The sequence below is a fragment of the Erythranthe guttata genome, chromosome 3, assembly GCF_056151865.1.
Source record: "Erythranthe guttata isolate IM_541 chromosome 3, IM_541, whole genome shotgun sequence".
NCBI classification, from domain to species: Eukaryota; Viridiplantae; Streptophyta; class Magnoliopsida; order Lamiales; family Phrymaceae; genus Erythranthe; species Erythranthe guttata.
This window is the reverse complement of record NC_142535.1, coordinates 14,376,592-14,394,624: the sequence shown is the minus strand read 5'-3', so window position 1 is coordinate 14,394,624 and position 18,033 is coordinate 14,376,592. Positions and strand designations below refer to the sequence as shown.

General features: G+C 35.5%; 2 protein-coding genes across 2 annotated transcripts; both read right to left on the bottom strand.

Annotated features, from left to right (window-relative positions):
• On the bottom strand, positions 1-5,034 carry LOC105971387 (putative disease resistance protein At4g33300). Its single transcript, XM_012996238.2, has 6 exons — positions 4,524-5,034; positions 4,118-4,445; positions 2,788-3,185; positions 1,969-2,324; positions 1,658-1,863; positions 1-1,033 (listed from the first exon to the last, which is right to left on the bottom strand). The coding sequence occupies exons 1-6, from the start codon at positions 4,869-4,871 to the stop codon at positions 204-206; spliced, it is 2,466 nt and encodes an 821-aa protein (XP_012851692.2). The 5' UTR covers positions 4,872-5,034; the 3' UTR covers positions 1-203.
• A 10,411-nt stretch (positions 5,035-15,445) lies between these two features.
• Positions 15,446-18,033, bottom strand: LOC105971215 (protein OSB1, mitochondrial). Its single transcript, XM_012996066.2, has 4 exons — positions 17,622-18,033; positions 17,386-17,524; positions 16,031-16,112; positions 15,446-15,914 (listed from the first exon to the last, which is right to left on the bottom strand). Exons 1-4 carry the CDS (start codon positions 17,945-17,947, stop codon positions 15,619-15,621), a joined length of 843 nt encoding a protein of 280 aa, XP_012851520.2. The 5' UTR covers positions 17,948-18,033; the 3' UTR covers positions 15,446-15,618.

Sequence of the window (18,033 nt, the reverse complement as noted above, 5' to 3'; positions counted from 1 at the left end):
TGAAGTGAAAAATATATTTCATTAATGAGAAACTAACTCCCTTGAATCTCTCTCTAAAACCAAACAGACTCACCTAAACACACTGGTGATTACATAATATACATTCACATCAGATAATAATCATATTTACAGCCTGATAAATATTAATCCCAATTTAAGACAACCTAGTACAGAAACAAACAAACTCAAGAAAAAGGTACTATTTACTCATCAAGCCAGTCAAGAGTAAAACATTCCTGAGGAACCTGACACAGCCCTGGCCTAACTTTCTCCATATCTTTCCAAAGCAACGAAACCTCTTCATCGCAAACAACTCGTTTAAGTGACGGTAATAAACCTACCGACAACGGCAAGCTCCTAATCTGAGGGCACTCTCTCATATCAATCTTCTCAAGACTCTCACACCCACCGATTCCCTTCGGCAAACATCCCATGTTTACGCACTGCGAGACATCGAGGTATTTAAGCCGGACCAAGCTCCCGGAACCTTCCGGAAGCTTCTTCAGATTCGGACATGCAGACAGTCTCAGGATTTGTAAGGAGCAAAGCTTGTCCAAATCAGACGGAAGCTTCTGGAGGCTGTCGCAGTTGGTGACGCTCAAGCTCGTGAGTGTCTGCATTTGGCATATGCTCGGGGGCAATTCGGTCAAATTGATGCAGTGGTCCATTGTGAGCTCGGAGAGACGGGGGAAAAGATGGGGTAATCCGATAACTGAATGATTGATGGTTTTATTTATGTCGCATAATACTAGCGAAACTTTTTGGAGGCTTTTGAGGGGTGTTGTTGTTTCGGGTAATATAGGGAGGGAAATCTTTTCGAACCATACGCTTCTTAAGTTGGTTAGGTGGCTGAAAATGGAGGTGTTGTGGAGAACTGCGTTGGAAGTGCTGTAGTTTATCAGTATTAGGGCTCGGAGCTTCGGCATTTTTTCGAGGAAAGGAGGTAACGAATATTCGGGTGATGAAAAGTTTAGGACTAGTACTTCGGTTTTAGGACAGTCCATTTGTAACCAATCCATCTCAGTCATTGCACCTGCATTAGAACATGTAGGGAAAAAAAAAATTAGAAGTTTTTCATAGGGGTTGAAATTGGAAAGGAATTTACAATTTATACCGGATCCATTTCGAATTTTTCCAATTTTGGAACAATGTATTTCAATTTTCACTCCAAGTTCGAAAAATAATTATTTCCGACTTTTCCGCTTTTTTTTTTTTTAATCAGAGTTGAAATATGTATTGGACTCCGATTTCCAATCCCATTTTAATTTCCGAAAACTATTCCAAAAATTCCAATTTATTCCGAAAATTACACTTATAATATCAATATTATTATGTATTTTATAATTTATAAGGTGAATGAAAAATTGGAATTTCCAAATTCCACCAAATCCGATTCCGATTCTGATCCCGATTCAAATATTTCCGATTTTGGAACAAGTTTTTTCATTCCAATTTCCGAAATTATTGTTTTCGATTTTTTTGATTTTTTGCGGAATGGAATCAGATTTAGTTTTCACTTCCGAAAAAAATCGGGATTTTTTCGGGAGTGTTAATTCCGATCCAATTTCCAACCCTAGTCTGCACTTTCCACAAACAAAAGCTTTATTACCCTCTTACATAATTGAACAGTCATCATCAGAAGGTGTTAGTTTTATACCTGTATGTATCGAAATAACTCGAGCATTAAACGGTTCGTCCACATTTCTCCCCCACTCTTTCGGCAGCCCTTCTTCTCTTCTTGGCATGAGTAATCTCCTCCGTTGATTTATCCCTTCAAGATTACACAAATGTATGGCAAGATCTCTCAATACATCGTGCTGAAAAACAGAAATCTCGTAATAACTGCTGTACTTATCTCCAGCTCTGCAAAAAAATCATGCAAATCGTATTTAAAACAACCAAAGAATGTAAAGAAAACTCGTTTATTTGAAGAATCCAAAAATTTAAGGTAATCGCATTATTGCATACCTTGCGTCTTTCACAAGGGTAAGTAGATTTTTGTCCGAAAGCTCAACCAATACGGCGAAAGCTTCTTCTTCGTACATATCGTGCAATTCGACCCACATGTTGATAAGTATATCGAGTGGAATTCTCTTGTCTTCGGGGAATGCACCCAAATCCAAGAAACATTCCCTTTGTTTCTCGGATAAATTATCGATGCTCAATTTCATCCTTTCGAGTAATTGAAGTTCATGGGACTCGCTAAGAGGTTGTCCTCGAGACAAACGGTTCTTTGCGCTTGTCCAGAACATTTCGGATTGGCCCTTGAGTGAAGCTCCGATCACCTTTAGAGCTAATGGGAGTCTCTTGCATTCATCCACAACCTATTCAAAATTAGATATTCAACTCAAGCATTGACAAGCCAAACAAAAAAAATAATAATAAATAATAAATAAATCACGGTTTACTTAAAATTAGGATGAAAATCGGACGGATCAAATCGAAATTAGCACTTCCGGAAAAATTCCAATTTTTTTCAAAAGTGAAAAACTAATTTCATTCCCGTTCCCAAAAAAAATAGGAAAAAACAAAATTTCGGAGATTCGAATGAAAAAAATTGTTCTATTTTTTTCAGTAACCTATTATATAAAATTCAAAATAAGATAGATATTTAATGTGTAAATTTCCGGAAAAAATGGGAATCCATTATGTAATCCAATTCCGTTAACAAAACGGAAAAACGAGACTCGGAACTTTTGAAATTCGGAGTAAAATTTATTGTTCCAAAATCGAAAATATTCGGATCGGATAGGAATCGGCAGAATTCGAAAATTGCGTTCAAATTACCTGCTTAACCAATTCCTTATCAGCGCTAAGAGGGATTGAAGTTTGTCCAAAAGCAAAGTGACAGAACAAGGACATAGCCTCATTCTCGGTCAGCAAATTCATTTCATAGGAGCAATCGATAACCGAAGGAGGGAACTTCAACCGCGAAACGACTAGGATCTTGCAACCGGGGATCTTGACCAATAGTTGTTCGAGCACCGACAGTGTCCAAACATCGTCAAGAACCAATAGGGCTCGTGCAGAATTTCCGACTTGGTATTGTAAGTTTATTTGTGGAAATCTGTTGCTATTATCCATAATGGAATTCCCTGATACCATTCCCCAAATTTTTGACCTCAATTGCTCCACATTCGGAGATTGAGACACAGTGAGAAAGAACACCCTGTTATTGAAATAGCCTGCGGGAATTAACAAACGGAATCAATTGTTGAAACACTTCACTTCTTTAAGTACTATGATTAATCTCTAAAGCAAATAAGACATAAAAATGTTAGGTTACGGTTGCCACTATTAAGTTCTATTGACTAAATAGTGAGAATCCGTAACATGATCAGTTGAGAAGGTTCAAACTAATTGTGAGAAGGTTCAAACTAATTCAGAGCGCAATAAAGGGTGAAGCCCGTATTTATATATTGATAATCAATAACATTAGTATACCTAACTGGTCTATAAGATGCTACACCCGGTGAAATACATCGGGTGATTTTAAACTATAGATTTATACATATAGACATAGCACACATACGCATGGGTGTGTGTGTTATTATGTGTAGATCTATGGTTTAAAATCACCATGTGTATTTCACCGGGTGCAGGCATCTACAAAACCGACCTAACTAGGGATGCAAATTGGACATATCAAATCGAAATTTAGAACTTTCAGAAAAATTCCAATTTTTCGGAAGCAAAAACTAATTTCAATCCCGTACCAAAAATATCTGAAAAAAATCGAAACTCGAAATTTTGGAAATTGGAATAAAAATAATTGTTTTAATATCGGAAATTTCAAATCAGAATAGGTGGAATTCAGAATTTACATTTTTGTAGTTATCTATACTCTGTAGTATAAAATACATAATGATATTGATATTATAAGTGTAGTTTCCGGAAACAAATTAGAAATGTTTGAAAACTAAAACCGGATGGAAAAAAAATCCATTAAAATGAATTGGAAATTTTGGAAATCGGAACTTTCCGGATGCGGAATGAAAAATATTGTTTCAAAATCGGAAATTTTATTCCAATTTCCACCCGAGCCCTGCCCTTCGATTAATTTAATTCAATCTAATCTAATATAATTCGATATAGGTTAGAGAAGGGGAGGCCTTACTTTTAATTTCGGAATCTTTACAAACTTCTCTGGCGAGTGTGGTTTTTCCGACGCCGCCGATCCCATGAATTTCGACCACACCGGATTCCTTCCCCTTCATCAGCATCTCCTTCACCTTCATCTTACCCAACTCCAAACCAGTACCACCCAAATTTACCAAATTATCCTCGCACCACCTCTCCTCCTCCTCCACCCTCTTCACCGCCGCCCCCAGGTACCCACCGTCGCCGTCCGCCCCAATCTTCATGGCCCCCAACCTACACTCCAGCCCGTCAAACCTCTCCGCCATATCCACCCTCACGTGGTGCACGTCAGCCAGCACGTGCGCCTGCGGCGGCAAAGGACACGATCGTAATTTCTCATTTTCAATTGAGGCAAAATTAAATTGAAACTATAAATATCATACCTGCATAGGTCCGGTCATGAATCTGGAAACGGTTTTCTCCAATTTCTCCATCTTCCGGGTCAATTGAATATTCCGGTAGACGTTCCAGCGGGGGGAATTGAGGACTTTGTTCGCCAATTCGAGTCCGCCGGTGAGAGTCTCGGAGAATTGATCCAGCTGGCGCTGCCGGTGCTGAGGGAGCTCGTTGCCGGAGAGTTTGATTTCCTGGATGATCGGGAGGAGATCTTGCATGTAGAGGATGAGATGCTCGGCGCTCGAGCGGCACGAGGCGGATTTTCTGGAGATGGTGATCAGCTGTTTCAGGAGTTCGGTGGCTATCTCGCCGGCGAAGAAATCTGTTACCGCCATTTTTGCAAGTGAGCACCGCAACTCTGCTTAGTGGGAATGGGGGGTGTTTTTATGGTAGTAGAAAAAACAGTACTGAAAACGACGTTTGTTATGTGAAATTACGAGATTAGCCCTGGTGGCGGCCACATTGTAATGTGCAGAAATAACTTGGGTGATAATTTTCGGGAATTGCTATTCGCGGTTAGAAAATTGTTATTTGCGATTTTTCACAAAACCCTCCAAAAAACACTTTATTTCTCTAAAACCCCAAAATTTCTCAAAAAAATTCAAACACCCCCAAAACGCGTAAAAGCCCAACTTGGGCGCCCACTCATGCAGTGCACGCCCAAGTTGGGCGTGCAAGCTGCATTTGGGCGCCCGAGTTGGGCGTCCAGTGCCAATTTTTTTATTTTTTTTTAATCGAACGCCCAAGATGGGCGCCCAAGGCGTGTACGAACGCCCGTTCCGGGCGTTCGTACACGCCTTGGGCGTTCGAACATTTTTTTGCGAAAAAAAAGCCCTACAAATCGATTTGTAGGGCTTTTTAACATGAAATTGGTTCCGTAATCAACCTACCCAATGCATATTACACATTAAAGAGTCGAAATCACATCAAAAAATCGAAACCCAACCCTTCTTCAAGCTTGATTTCGAATTTTCGATTTTTTTTTTTTTTTTTTTTGCTATTTGCAGTTTTGGGGGATTTTGGATTTTTTTTAAAATTTTGGGGGGTTTTGTGAAAAACCGCAAATAGCAATTTTGTGACTGTAAATAGCATTTCATTAATTTTCGTTTGTATAAATTGATTGAATACAAATAATTTGTTATTAGTGGGCCAAAAAGATGTAATAATAATAATGATGGCCCTCTAGAAAGTTTAGAGAGCAATAATTCTGGGCATTGATAAATGTATTTCGGCTTTTTGTTGTATTCCTTCACATATATTTTATTTTTATATTTTTTTATTTTTTTTTTTTTATTTGGGATATGTTAAATGTTGGTTCATCTTAAATAATATCGTTTCAACTTCAAATGTAATTTTAACAACTTTTAAGATTGAATTTGTCAAAACTTAAAACACGGAATTAATAGTTGTGTAATATATGCATGAATCAATAAATACTGCCGCAATATTTGATTTTATGAGTTATGAAAAGCTCATGTTAGTTTTATTTTGGTAACGTTTTATTTTAATGGCCCATTAACCTTTGTATTTAATTTATTAATTGTGGGTAATTCAAATCATGGTATTAAGGTGATTTTATGGTAATTGATTTGTAACGTTGAAGGCAGTAAAAGACCATGATGGGTGGGATTTGTCTTCTGCCGTTACAAATCAATCGTGGCCCTCTTCTCTCGTCTATAAAAGAAATCCACAGCTCTTCTCCTCAACCATCAGACGCAATTGAGAATTCCATCACTTACAGAATACTAGTGAGTTGTGATATTAGAGAGATAGAGAGAAGAAGGTGTGCCTACGAATAAAGTTCTCACAAGGAGATTCGAAGGAGGCCTGGCTAGGCTCGGCTTGTAGATTGTTCATCATCTCTATCGAAATCCATGGCGAACGGTATGTCGATAATCCTAATTACGTGATTATATTCTTAAGATGAATTTGATTTCAAGATTCTGTGATTAAGGTTTTCCGCATAAAATTAAATAAAAGTCTTTCAATTGGTATCAGAGCAGGGTTTTGAAATCGATTCATCTTAGAACTCAAATACATTATATGTTACGGTTTTATGAAATCGAATTGGATTATGATTGGTATTTGTGTTTTGATATTTATAATCTGTTTGACGAATTGGATTATTATTTGTGGGTAGTCTTCTGCAAAACACAACTTTCCCTACAAATTGATGATTGATGAATCTGTCAGAAATTTTCTATGAGTATTTGTTATATAATTTTATCGATTTGTCTCTGTTTCTGTAAATCCGAAAAATCACAATTTCGTGACTATCAAGACTTATATTATAGTATGTACCCATCCAGTTTTATATATGTTTATGGCTGTTGATTGAATTTATATTATATATGTATATGGTACAGAGTGATGTGTGTGATATGTGTAACGCGTGATGTGTGTATTGAATATGTGGGTCTGACTTGAAGTTCATATATTTCTTCGAATTCAGCATGTGCGTATAGAAACGGATTACATATAATTATTTTATACATGTGATTTGCTGCATATGTATTTGTATGTATATATATATATATGCATCAATTATATCTTAAATATTTTATTAATGATATAATCATGTCTTACCAATAGAATAGTTATACAGCACTTTTATGCAATCTGTGCACCGAGCAACTGAGATTAAGATTATTAAGCATATATGTGCATTATGTTAATATCTTATGCAGGAAATTACTTTTCGTAATTTATGGAAAATGTGTTGTTACTGTTATTATTATATCACTCAAATAAAATAACGAGAATATTATTAGTTTTATATTTATGAAATTTACTATTCTTGTAGTTGCTAAAGTGACCTAGATTAGTAAATCTAATAAATATAAGAACTATATGAAAGTTTAATCATTTACATGATATTAAAGATTATAATATTCTCAAATTGCAGTCATAATTAAGAAATTGAGACTAACTCAAAGGATAGTCGATTTTAATTAATTATGAACTGGGTAGGGTATCATAATTTGTATTGCTTAGCAATTAGAATTGTTTACCTAAAGGTAACATGAATAATTGACGAGTGAGACAAATTATGTTAGACCCTACTTAGGTGTTATAAAAGATTATTTACACCAACATAGAGTGAACAATAGGTATGCTGTCTTTTTCACCCAAAGGCGAACTTGTAGTGATATCGATAGTTCATCTTATTTGACTCAAGGTCTTATTTGAGCATCCTTTTATCTTTACCTTATATATTTGCTATATTTATTTCAGTTGCTATTCCCACTTCATTGTACTCGCATGCTTCTGGTATTAAGACTCTCAGTGGGTCAAATTTCTCCGAATGGTATGAACAAATTCAATTCACCTTGGGTGTTATGGATTTGGACCTAGCATTGCTTACTGAAAAACCTGGGGAAATAACGGATGCTAACAGTGAGGAAGAAGTTAGCCTAATTGAAGCCTGGACCAAGTCCAATAGGCTTAGTCTTATGCTTATTAGAATGACTGTTGCTAATAACATTAAGACTTCCCTTCCCGAGGTTGACAATGCTATGGAACTGTTAACGGCTATTAAAGAACGCTTTAAATCAGCGGACAAGTCGTTAGCAGGGACACTCATGGCTGAATTGACTACCATGAAATATGGTGGTGATAAGGGAATTCAGGAACACATCCTGAATATGACTGATAAGGCTGCCAAACTTGGAGCTCTTGGCATGAAAGTGGAAGAGTCCTTCCTTGTGCAATTTATCCTTAACTCACTTCCATCAAAGTTCGGCCCATTCAAAATCCACTATAATACTCAAAAAGATAAGTGGAATTTGAATGAGCTGACTAGTATGTGTATTCAAGAGGAAGTGAGATTAAAGCAAGAAGGAAATCACTTTGCATTGGCTGTAACTCATGGAAGTATGAAGAAGAAAGGGAAATTTGTGAAGAGTGGAAAGAAATTTGCACCAAACAAAAGATATGAACCTGATGAAAGTAGTCAGGGTCATGGAAAGGCTTTTGTTGTCACCTGTTACTTTTGTAACAAGAAGGGACACGTAAAGAAGGATTGTGAGAAACGAAAGGCTTGGTTCGAAAAGAAAGGGATTCCTTACAACTCGGAAACCGGAGGAAAGTGAAAAGTACATCTATATGGGGAACCGTCTCAAATCTAAAGTGGCGTTTGTTGGCACTTATCGCCTCATATTAGAGACGGGTCACAAGATGGATCTTGAAAACACTTTTATGTACCTTCGTTTTCTAGGAATTTAGTTTCTTTGTCAAAACTGGATGTTTGTGGTTATTCAGCTTTAATTGGTTGTGGAAAACTCAGTTTTATGTTTAATTCAATAATAATTGGTTCCGGTATTTTATGTGATAGTTTATATAAAATATCTTTGAGTCATGAGTTTGAACAATCATTATTAACCACTCATTCGGAAGTTGGCGTAAAGCGAAGCCTAAATAACGAAAATTCTTCTATCTTGTGGCATAAACGTTTGGGGCATATCTCCAAGGAAAGAATTGAAAGATTGGTAAAAACTGGAATTTTGGAAAATCTAGACTTTGCTGATTTTCAAATGTGTGTGGATTGCATTAAAGGCAAGCAAACCAAACACAATAAAAGGGGTGCCACAAGAAGTAAAGAGCTTCTTGAGTTAATCCATACAGATATCTGCTCACTACCTATTCCATGTTTTAGTGGAGAAAAGTATTTTATCACCTTCATTGATGATCTATCTCGTTATGGTTATCTCTATCTAATTCATGAAAAATCTCAAGCCGTTGACATGCTTGAGGTGTTTGTTACGGAAGTCGAAAGACAATTAGATAGAAAAATTAAAGTTATACGATCAGATCGGGGTGGAGAATACTATGGTAGATATGATGAGTCGGGACAAAATCCTGGCCCATTTGCTAAATTCTTAGAAAAGCGTGGTATTTGTGCTCAATACACAATGCCTGGAACACCACAACAGAATGGAGTTGCTGAACGTCGTAATCGTACTCTCATGGATATGGTTAGGAGTATGTTAAGTAATTCAACTGTACCCATTTCACTTTGGAATGAAGCCTTGAAAACCGCTATGTATATCTTAAACCGGGTTCCTAGTAAGGCAGTCCCAACAACTCCTTACGAGTTGTGGACTGGTAGGAAACCTAGTTTAAGACATTTACATGTTTGGGGTTGTCCAGCAGAGGCTAGAATATACAATCCAAATGAAAAGAAATTGGACCCTAGAACAATTTCTGGATATTTTATTGGTTATCCACTAAAGTCAAAAGGGTACAGATTTTATTGTCCTAACCATACTACGAGGATAGTTGAAACTGGAAACGCCAAATTCTTAGAGAATGGTGAAGTTAGTGGGAGTGTTGAATCAAGAAAGGTAGAACTTGAGGAAATTGGGGTGGATATTTTACCATCTTATTTCCCTCAAGATAAAGTTACTCTTCAACCTATACAGCAGGTTGAAACAAATGATTCACCACTCCATTCACCACTTCATGAAGATGTCATCATTGGCAATACTGTAGAACCACCACAACCGGTAGCTTTGAGGAAATCTCAAAGGGAAAGGAATTTTGCCATATCCGATGATTATGTGGTGTATCTACAAGAATCTAATTTTGATATTGGTATTCAAAATGATCCAGTTTCATATTCACAAGCCATGAAAAGTAAAGATTCTAGTAAATGGATTGATGCTATGAATGAAGAGTTGAAATCAATGGACTATAATGGTGTCTGGGATCTTGTCGAATTGCCTAATAACAGTAAGAAAGTCGGTTGTAGATGGGTCTTCAAGACCAAACGTGACTCTAAAGGCAATATCGAAAGATTTAAAGCTAGACTAGTAGCCAAAGGTTTCACTCAAAAAGAAGGCATTGATTATAGAGAGACTTTCTCTCCAGTATCTAAGAAAGACTCTCTTAGAATCGTTATGGCTCTTGTAGCTCATTATGATTTGGAGTTGCACCAAATGGACGTTAAAACCGCTTTTCTGAATGGGGATTTAGATGAAGATATCTATATGGACCAGCCTGAAGGATTTGCAAAACAAGGAAATGAACACTTGGCTTGTAAATTAAAGAAATCCATATATGGACTTAAACAAGCTTCTAGACAATGGTATATAAAGTTCAATGATACCATTACTTCCTTTGGATTTAAGGAAAACACTGTTGACCAGTGTATATATCTAAAGGTCAGTGGGAGCAATTTTATATTTTTAGTCTTGTATGTGGATGATATTTTACTAGCAAGTAGCGATATTGGTTTGCTTCACGAAACTAAGAATTATCTTTCCAAGAATTTTAAGATGGTTGATATGGGTGAGGCAAATTATGTTATTGGGATAGAGATCTTTAGAGATCGATCTCGAGGATTGTTAGGCTTGTCTCAGAAAGGATATATCAATCGAGTTCTTGAAAGATTTAATATGCAGTTTTGTTCAGCCATTAATGCTCCTATCACGAAAGGTGATAAATTGAATGAAAAGCAATGTCCAAAGAATGATTTGGAAAAGGAGAAAATGAAATTGATTCCATATGCATCAGCTGTTGGAAGTCTGATATATGCACAGACTTGTACTAGACCAGATATTAGTTATGCAGTGGGAGTACTTGGTAGATATCAAAGTAATCTGGGAATAGATCATTGGAAAGCAGCAAAGAAGGTTATGAGGTATCTTCAAGGAACAAAGGATTACATGCTTACTTATAGTAGATCGGACCAATTAGAGGTTATTGGTTATTCAGACTCCGATTTTGCTGGTTGTGTAGATAGTAGAAAGTCCACATCGGGCTTTGTATTTCTACTAGCTGGTGGAGCAATCTCTTGGAAGAGCGTAAAGCAAAGTATTATTGCTTCTTCCACAATGGAGGCTGAGTTTGTAGCATGTTTTGAGGCCTCGAGTCATGCACTATGGTTGCGAAATTTTGTCTTAGGGCTTAAGGCTGTTGACTCAATTGCTAAGCCTTTGAAGATATATTGTGATAACACCGCAGCCGTTTTCTTCTCTAAGAATGGAAAGTATTCAAGTGGATCCAAGCACATGGATCTTAAGTACTTGGTTGTTAAAGAAAGAGTCCAGAAACAACAAGTGTCAATAGAAAATTTAAGTACAACTCTTATGGTTGCTGATCCATTAACCAAGGGATTGCCTATAAAGACATATGAGGAACATGTTATTAGAATGGGTCTTTTGAGCAATCCATGATTTGATGAGTTATTATTATGTAATTGACACTTAATTTATTGAATGAAATGTTTCTGTTTTCCTGTTTCCAATTATGTGTGCACATATTATATTTGGATTTAACAGGGTTTGTCCTAACAAGACAAAATTAAAGGGGCTATTATGGATTAGAATAGTAAGGGTTATTAGTGGCGTGATACATAGAAGGGAATATGATGAATGAATCATATAACCGCTATGATTCACATTAATAACTCAAACTAGTTCTAGTATTAAAGTACTCTATTTACCTATTATGGTAATCACCTTAATTTTATTTTAAAATCGTGATCACGTGTCAAATGTTTTGTATGAAGAACCCACCGAGTCAAATAATTTTTAAAACTTATTTTTCTTAAACGGTTCAATGGGCCAAGTGGGAGAATGTTAGTTTTATTTTGGTAACGTTTTATTTTAATGGTCCATTAACCTTTGTATTTAATTTATTAATTGTGGGTAATTCAAATCATGGTATTAAGGTGATTTTATGGTAATTGATTTGTAACGTTGAAGGCAGTAAAAGACCATGATGGGTGGGATTTGTCTTCTGCCGTTACAAATCAATCGTGGCCCTCTTCTCTCGTCTATAAAAGAAATCCACAGCTCTTCTCCTCAACCATCAGACGCAATTGAGAATTCCATCACTTACAGAATACTAGTGAGTTGTGATATTAGAGAGATAGAGAGAAGAAGGTGTGCCTACGAATAAAGTTCTCACAAGGAGATTCGAAGGAGGCCTGGCTAGGCTCGGCTTGTAGATTGTTCATCATCTCTATCGAAATCCATGGCGAACGGTATGTCGATAATCCTAATTACGTGATTATATTCTTAAGATGAATTTGATTTCAAAATTCTGTGATTAAGGTTTTCCGCATAAAATTAAATAAAAGTCTTTCAGCTCATTGATCATACAAGGCACACCTGGAATCTTCCTTTAATGTCGAGTATCTTCTGGTCCATTAATCGAGACCGCATTCTAGTTGTTCCCGTTGGAAGCTCACATATACAAGATAAGGTGATGTGCATTTTTCGACGCATGGTAAGTTTATTGTTAAGTCTTGCTATCACCTAACCCTATCGAGAATGTATTTGGTTCAAGAGGATGAGCGGCTGCGAGAAAGGGCAAACAGCGGATTGGCAAATCATAGGTGAACGGATATTTGGAAGATGAAAATCCCCGCAAAAATACGGGTTTTTATTTGGAGAGCGTGTTTAAATATTCACCTTTTGGGGCTCTGGTGGAAGAATGTAATCATTTGGCATTTTATTTTCAGCATTTTTCTTTCCTGTTTATTAAACGCTCAGGTAACAACCTTGCTCATGCATTAGTTAAATATGTCGGACTTATGGGATGTGAGGGTTCTATCCTCGCTTTTGACTGTAGCATTTTTTGCTTAATAATATTATCTTCTTCTCAAAAAAAAATTTTAAAATGTAACTTTGTCTATGCATAATTTTGCCGCTCGATATCCGATATTGATTCAAGTCAAGTTAGTAACCTATATCAAAGGACTACAATTTTCATGTTTTGAATTTTTCTAAAATCAGACTAAGAAAAAGTAAAAAGTTACTTTTAAAGTCATAACAGTATTAGTAGAATTGAAACAATATTTAATATTTCAGATTTTATTTTAGACAGTTGAACTTGCACCATCTCCTCATTTTCTACGGCGTCGGAATATTTATAAAACCATCTAATGTAGTAAACTATATACACTTATATTTTTAAAAAACAAAATACACTTAATAACAAACAACACAATATATAATTTCTTTTTGAAAATATATATCTTCACATATAATATAAAGTTTGGAATATATTCGTGTGGCTCAATTTCTTATAAAAATACTGATCACTATATCGTTATCAACATTATTTATTAAAAATAATTATTATTATTTTTAAATCATTTAGTATTTGAATCCTCATTCAACTATGTAGTTCTTGCTAACTTTACAAATTGTTTGTCACGAAGCAATTGTTGGCTTGTTGCTACTTATGGACTAAATTATTAGTATGGAGAGGGACAATATTTATTAAAAAAGAAATACAGGAATCATTTTAAAGTTGTGGCTATGCTTTAAAAAAAATTGTAAATTCTAACATATACCTAACAAATAAAGAAATAAAATATTCTCCATCTGTTCCACAATAATTGTCTATTTTTAAAAATATTTTTGTTTCATATTATCTGTCACTTTAGATTTCCAATACTGCATTAAATGCATTTTCCCTGTTTTAACTTTATTAATGAAACTCTAATCATTATTTTTCTCTTATAAATCATTAAATAATAAAAGTTGTTTTAGTCATTTATATATAATTTTTCTATAATCAAGACACATATTTAAAAACCTATGTATTATCAATTGTAAGATATTATTTATTCAATCCAAAGTTGGTGAGGTGAACTCCTCATTAATTTTAGTCCAGATATAAGTAAAGCCGCCTCCGTGAGGAATTTTTCTTTATTTTTTTATAGTTGGGAATTTTTCTTAAAAGTTTGCAACATCTTGACAACTGGAGAAAGAAATCAATGTGGGCCCCCATTGCAATATATATTTTAACTTTCTTGACAAATTGTGTTGAAAATTGAAAAGAACTCCTCTACTTTTTTGTTATTACTTTATTTACATTGGAACTTTTTACATTAAAGTTTAATACCACCTTCAAGGGAACACAAAGTATGAGGAATGTATTGTAATTCATTTATTGAATGAACTTAATTAAAAGAGTGTTTGACTAAGCTCGTAAAATGTTAAAAATAGATTATAAGATGTTGAAGAGCTTATAATTGATAAAGCTCTTTCAAACTGTTTAATATTTTTGTAGAAAAAGATCTTTAATTTGTGGGTAAACTGCGGTCACCCCTGAGGTATGATTAAATTATAAATAAATAAAAATCAATCATGTTTAGGTAATTACAACCATCCATCAACTATAAATCGTCTTACACGTCTACCCTTGCGGTGTCGAATTTAGTGGAATCTTCTAGATTAGGTGAAATATTCTCCAATTTGTACCTGTTTTACCTCATTCGAGCTCCACATTTTGAAACAAGATGATCATAAAATGTGTCTATTGGCTTGTAAATGTCAGACTGTGGTGCATCAGAAACTGTATTTATGCACAAAACGAGTACAAACTACAGAATATTCCACATAATCTAGAAGATACCACTAAATTTAACACCGCAAAAGTGGACGTGTAAGAAGACTCATAGTTGAGGGGGTGATTGTAATTACTCAAATATGAGGGATTCATAATTTGACCATACTTTAAGGGATTGACCGTAATTTACCCTTAATTTATTTAAATAAACTGCTAGAGAGCCAAATATGACTTTTTTTTCTAAAATACATTTACCCCACTTTTTTATTTAAAATCTTATAACGAGTAAAATAGTAGATAAATTTATTTTCCAGATATTTCAAAATTTCCCTAAATGTAAATTCAGCTTTATATCAATTCGTAGTGAACCAAACAGTGACAGAGTGATACTACTGTTTAGTGATGTAGTGTGTCCCTTGCTGTGAGGAAAAATGAATCTAATAATGTTACTTAAAGCAAATGCTCGTTGACTCAGGAAATGACTTTAATACCCTTTAGTCAATAATAATAATAATAAATAATAATAATATTAATAATTCTATTAGGACAACTCAAAGAGGTAACTAAATGGGGCATCAAACAGAGTACTCCAATGTAATAATAGAATGGCCACTAATGTAAGTAAGCCATCATTTTATATATCTCAGAAAGATTTGTTTCCAACACTATTTCTGTACAGTAAAATATTCACAGAGAAGAGGTCCAGATTTAATTGCAAAAAAAACAGCAATTTCAATTTTTCACCATTTGAATCCAAAAAAAAATTAAAAAAAAAAATCATGTATCTTGTGTATCATCATAAACCAAAGGGGAAAGATGTGACCAAGCATTTCGGTTTTCACCTTGGCTTTGTTCCCTCGATCTCGAATCATGCAATTGGAGTTGCTTACTAATCCATGGAGGATCACTTTCGTTGAGCCAAAGTGACTCACCTGTATCCTTGTGCTTAAAATCGGGTGCTCTTGGATTCGTTTTACGGCTTCTTCGGTCCCACCATTCAGATGGGTTCGCAAACAATATTTGCCACAGATGAAGTCGGCTTCTACGATTTTGTATTCTCTCTTCGGTCGAAACTGTAAACAAATTGAAGCAAAAAATAAATAGGTCGTATTACGATGAAAAGAGAACCAAAAAAAAAACCCATGCAGCCAAAAATTACCAACTGAAGAAAAGGTAAAACAAATGGTACCTTGTGGTTCAAACTTGACAAGATTTTGGCAGGCTGGTTGCAGACCATGTTGAGCAACAAAATTTACCTCTGTAACATCTACCTACATACGAACGTTTTCAATAAAGAGAGATATAAAATGCATTATATTAAGCAACACAACGCATTAATTACGGGAGGAGATATTTAGACGAAAGTGTACAGTGTACACTGTAATAAAGATCATTGTACTCTAACATCTACTCATTTTTATAGCACATATTAACACGTTAATTTTACGTTGTGTAAGGAGGGTTTAGTATACCTTGATACAATACGTGATCATTATTTATGACTGATTGCATATAAGTATATAACTCATGGAGAAGTAAGAAACGTGATATAGATGTACACTGAAACTCAAAAGGCTTAGTTTATATAAAACTGTTTACAGTATCGTAATGCACAAGAACTTCAATTCATACTGCCAAACAGTTGACGTTGAAAGAGTGTTTGATAGATGCCACTAGAACTTAAAATAATGGAGGATGAGCTAATAACAAAACTAATTGCCGACATGTTAAAGATAAATTCACTTTGAAGATAAATAGCATGCAATAAAAAATATGAAATTTGTAATCGAACGGATATAAGGCGTACGAGTTTTTGGTGGTTTCAATGAGTGTAAATCTTCACTGTTTGAAATTAATTTCACTCCCGGAAGGCAAGTAACAGTTTTCTAATACTTATCCAGTTATCCCGAAAGCCCATTTGTCGTTTGGTTCAATGTCAAATTGCAAATTTCAGTATAATAAGCAATTGTTCATACTTCTTCGTTTCGAAAAAATAAATGCATGAATCTTGAGAAGTGAAGAAACTCAATTGTATCCATTATCACCACTAGAGAAGGATTATTGATACTAATATAGAGAATCAATTTTAACTAGAGCTGATCTAACCTTAGGTCCACCAAAATAAACGTTGGAGCCGACTTTGTACCAGGACACCTAGAAAAGGGATAATACGGACACTAAATCAAATGAGTGAACGTAAAAAATAAAATTTATTAATCAACTTAGTTCTTCTCCCGCTCTTATTTTCTAACCCCGTAATAGGATGGGAAATTGTGTTTAAAGAGCACGCTACTAATTGATCGAGCTCGTAACAAATATATACTGGCGATCAGACTAGTGGAATATTTTCGAGATGCTGATCGTCAACCAGCACAACAGCACGCGCTAAAATCCTATAATAAGTTGTGACATTGCTTTGTATAAAGAGCTACAATAATATACGGAGGTAATGTAACTAGACAGAACTATAAAACAATAAAGAAACTTAAATCCCCGATACGCGATTAAGCAACTCGTAATACGTAAAAAATTATGGCTTTGAACCTGATAAAACGGTATCGATTTCCCATTCTCGTCCACCTTCGTGTACGACCCTAGACGACCCGAAACGTAAACTAAATCACATGGCTTCAGATGCTGGACCGACATTTCCGCCAATTCGTCCCAAAATTTGAGCATTACCCTGTTGTTTATACATCAATGGAACGAACAATTAAACAACTAGATGATCAATTGCAAAAAACAAAAAAAAAAAGGTTTGAGCAAGGAATTGTGTTCACCTAAAATGGGGGAAAGCGCCAGTGGATGCTTTAACTTTAAGCAAAGTGTGGACGCCGAATTTGGGGGAATTGCATTCTTTGAGAGGGAATTCAATCGCGCCGATTAGGCTAACGGAGTTGCTCAAACTCTGGTGATACTGGACGGTGGTCGGCCGCTGGAGCTTGAGAGCGCGTTTGTAGACAGCGCTTTCTCCGATTGAGTCTTCGTTTGAGTCCGTAGAGTGGGCCCACGGCCGCCGTATCGGGGCGGCGGAAGATGAGAAAAGGCGGGCGGAGATTGAGGCGGCGGTCTTCAGTCGGATCAGTGGAAGACGGACAATCCCCATGAAAGTGTGAAGCTCAATTTGGAAGGTAGTTTCATGCTTTTGTAATTAGGTTAAGCTCTAATTTTGCAATTTGGGGATTATTTGGA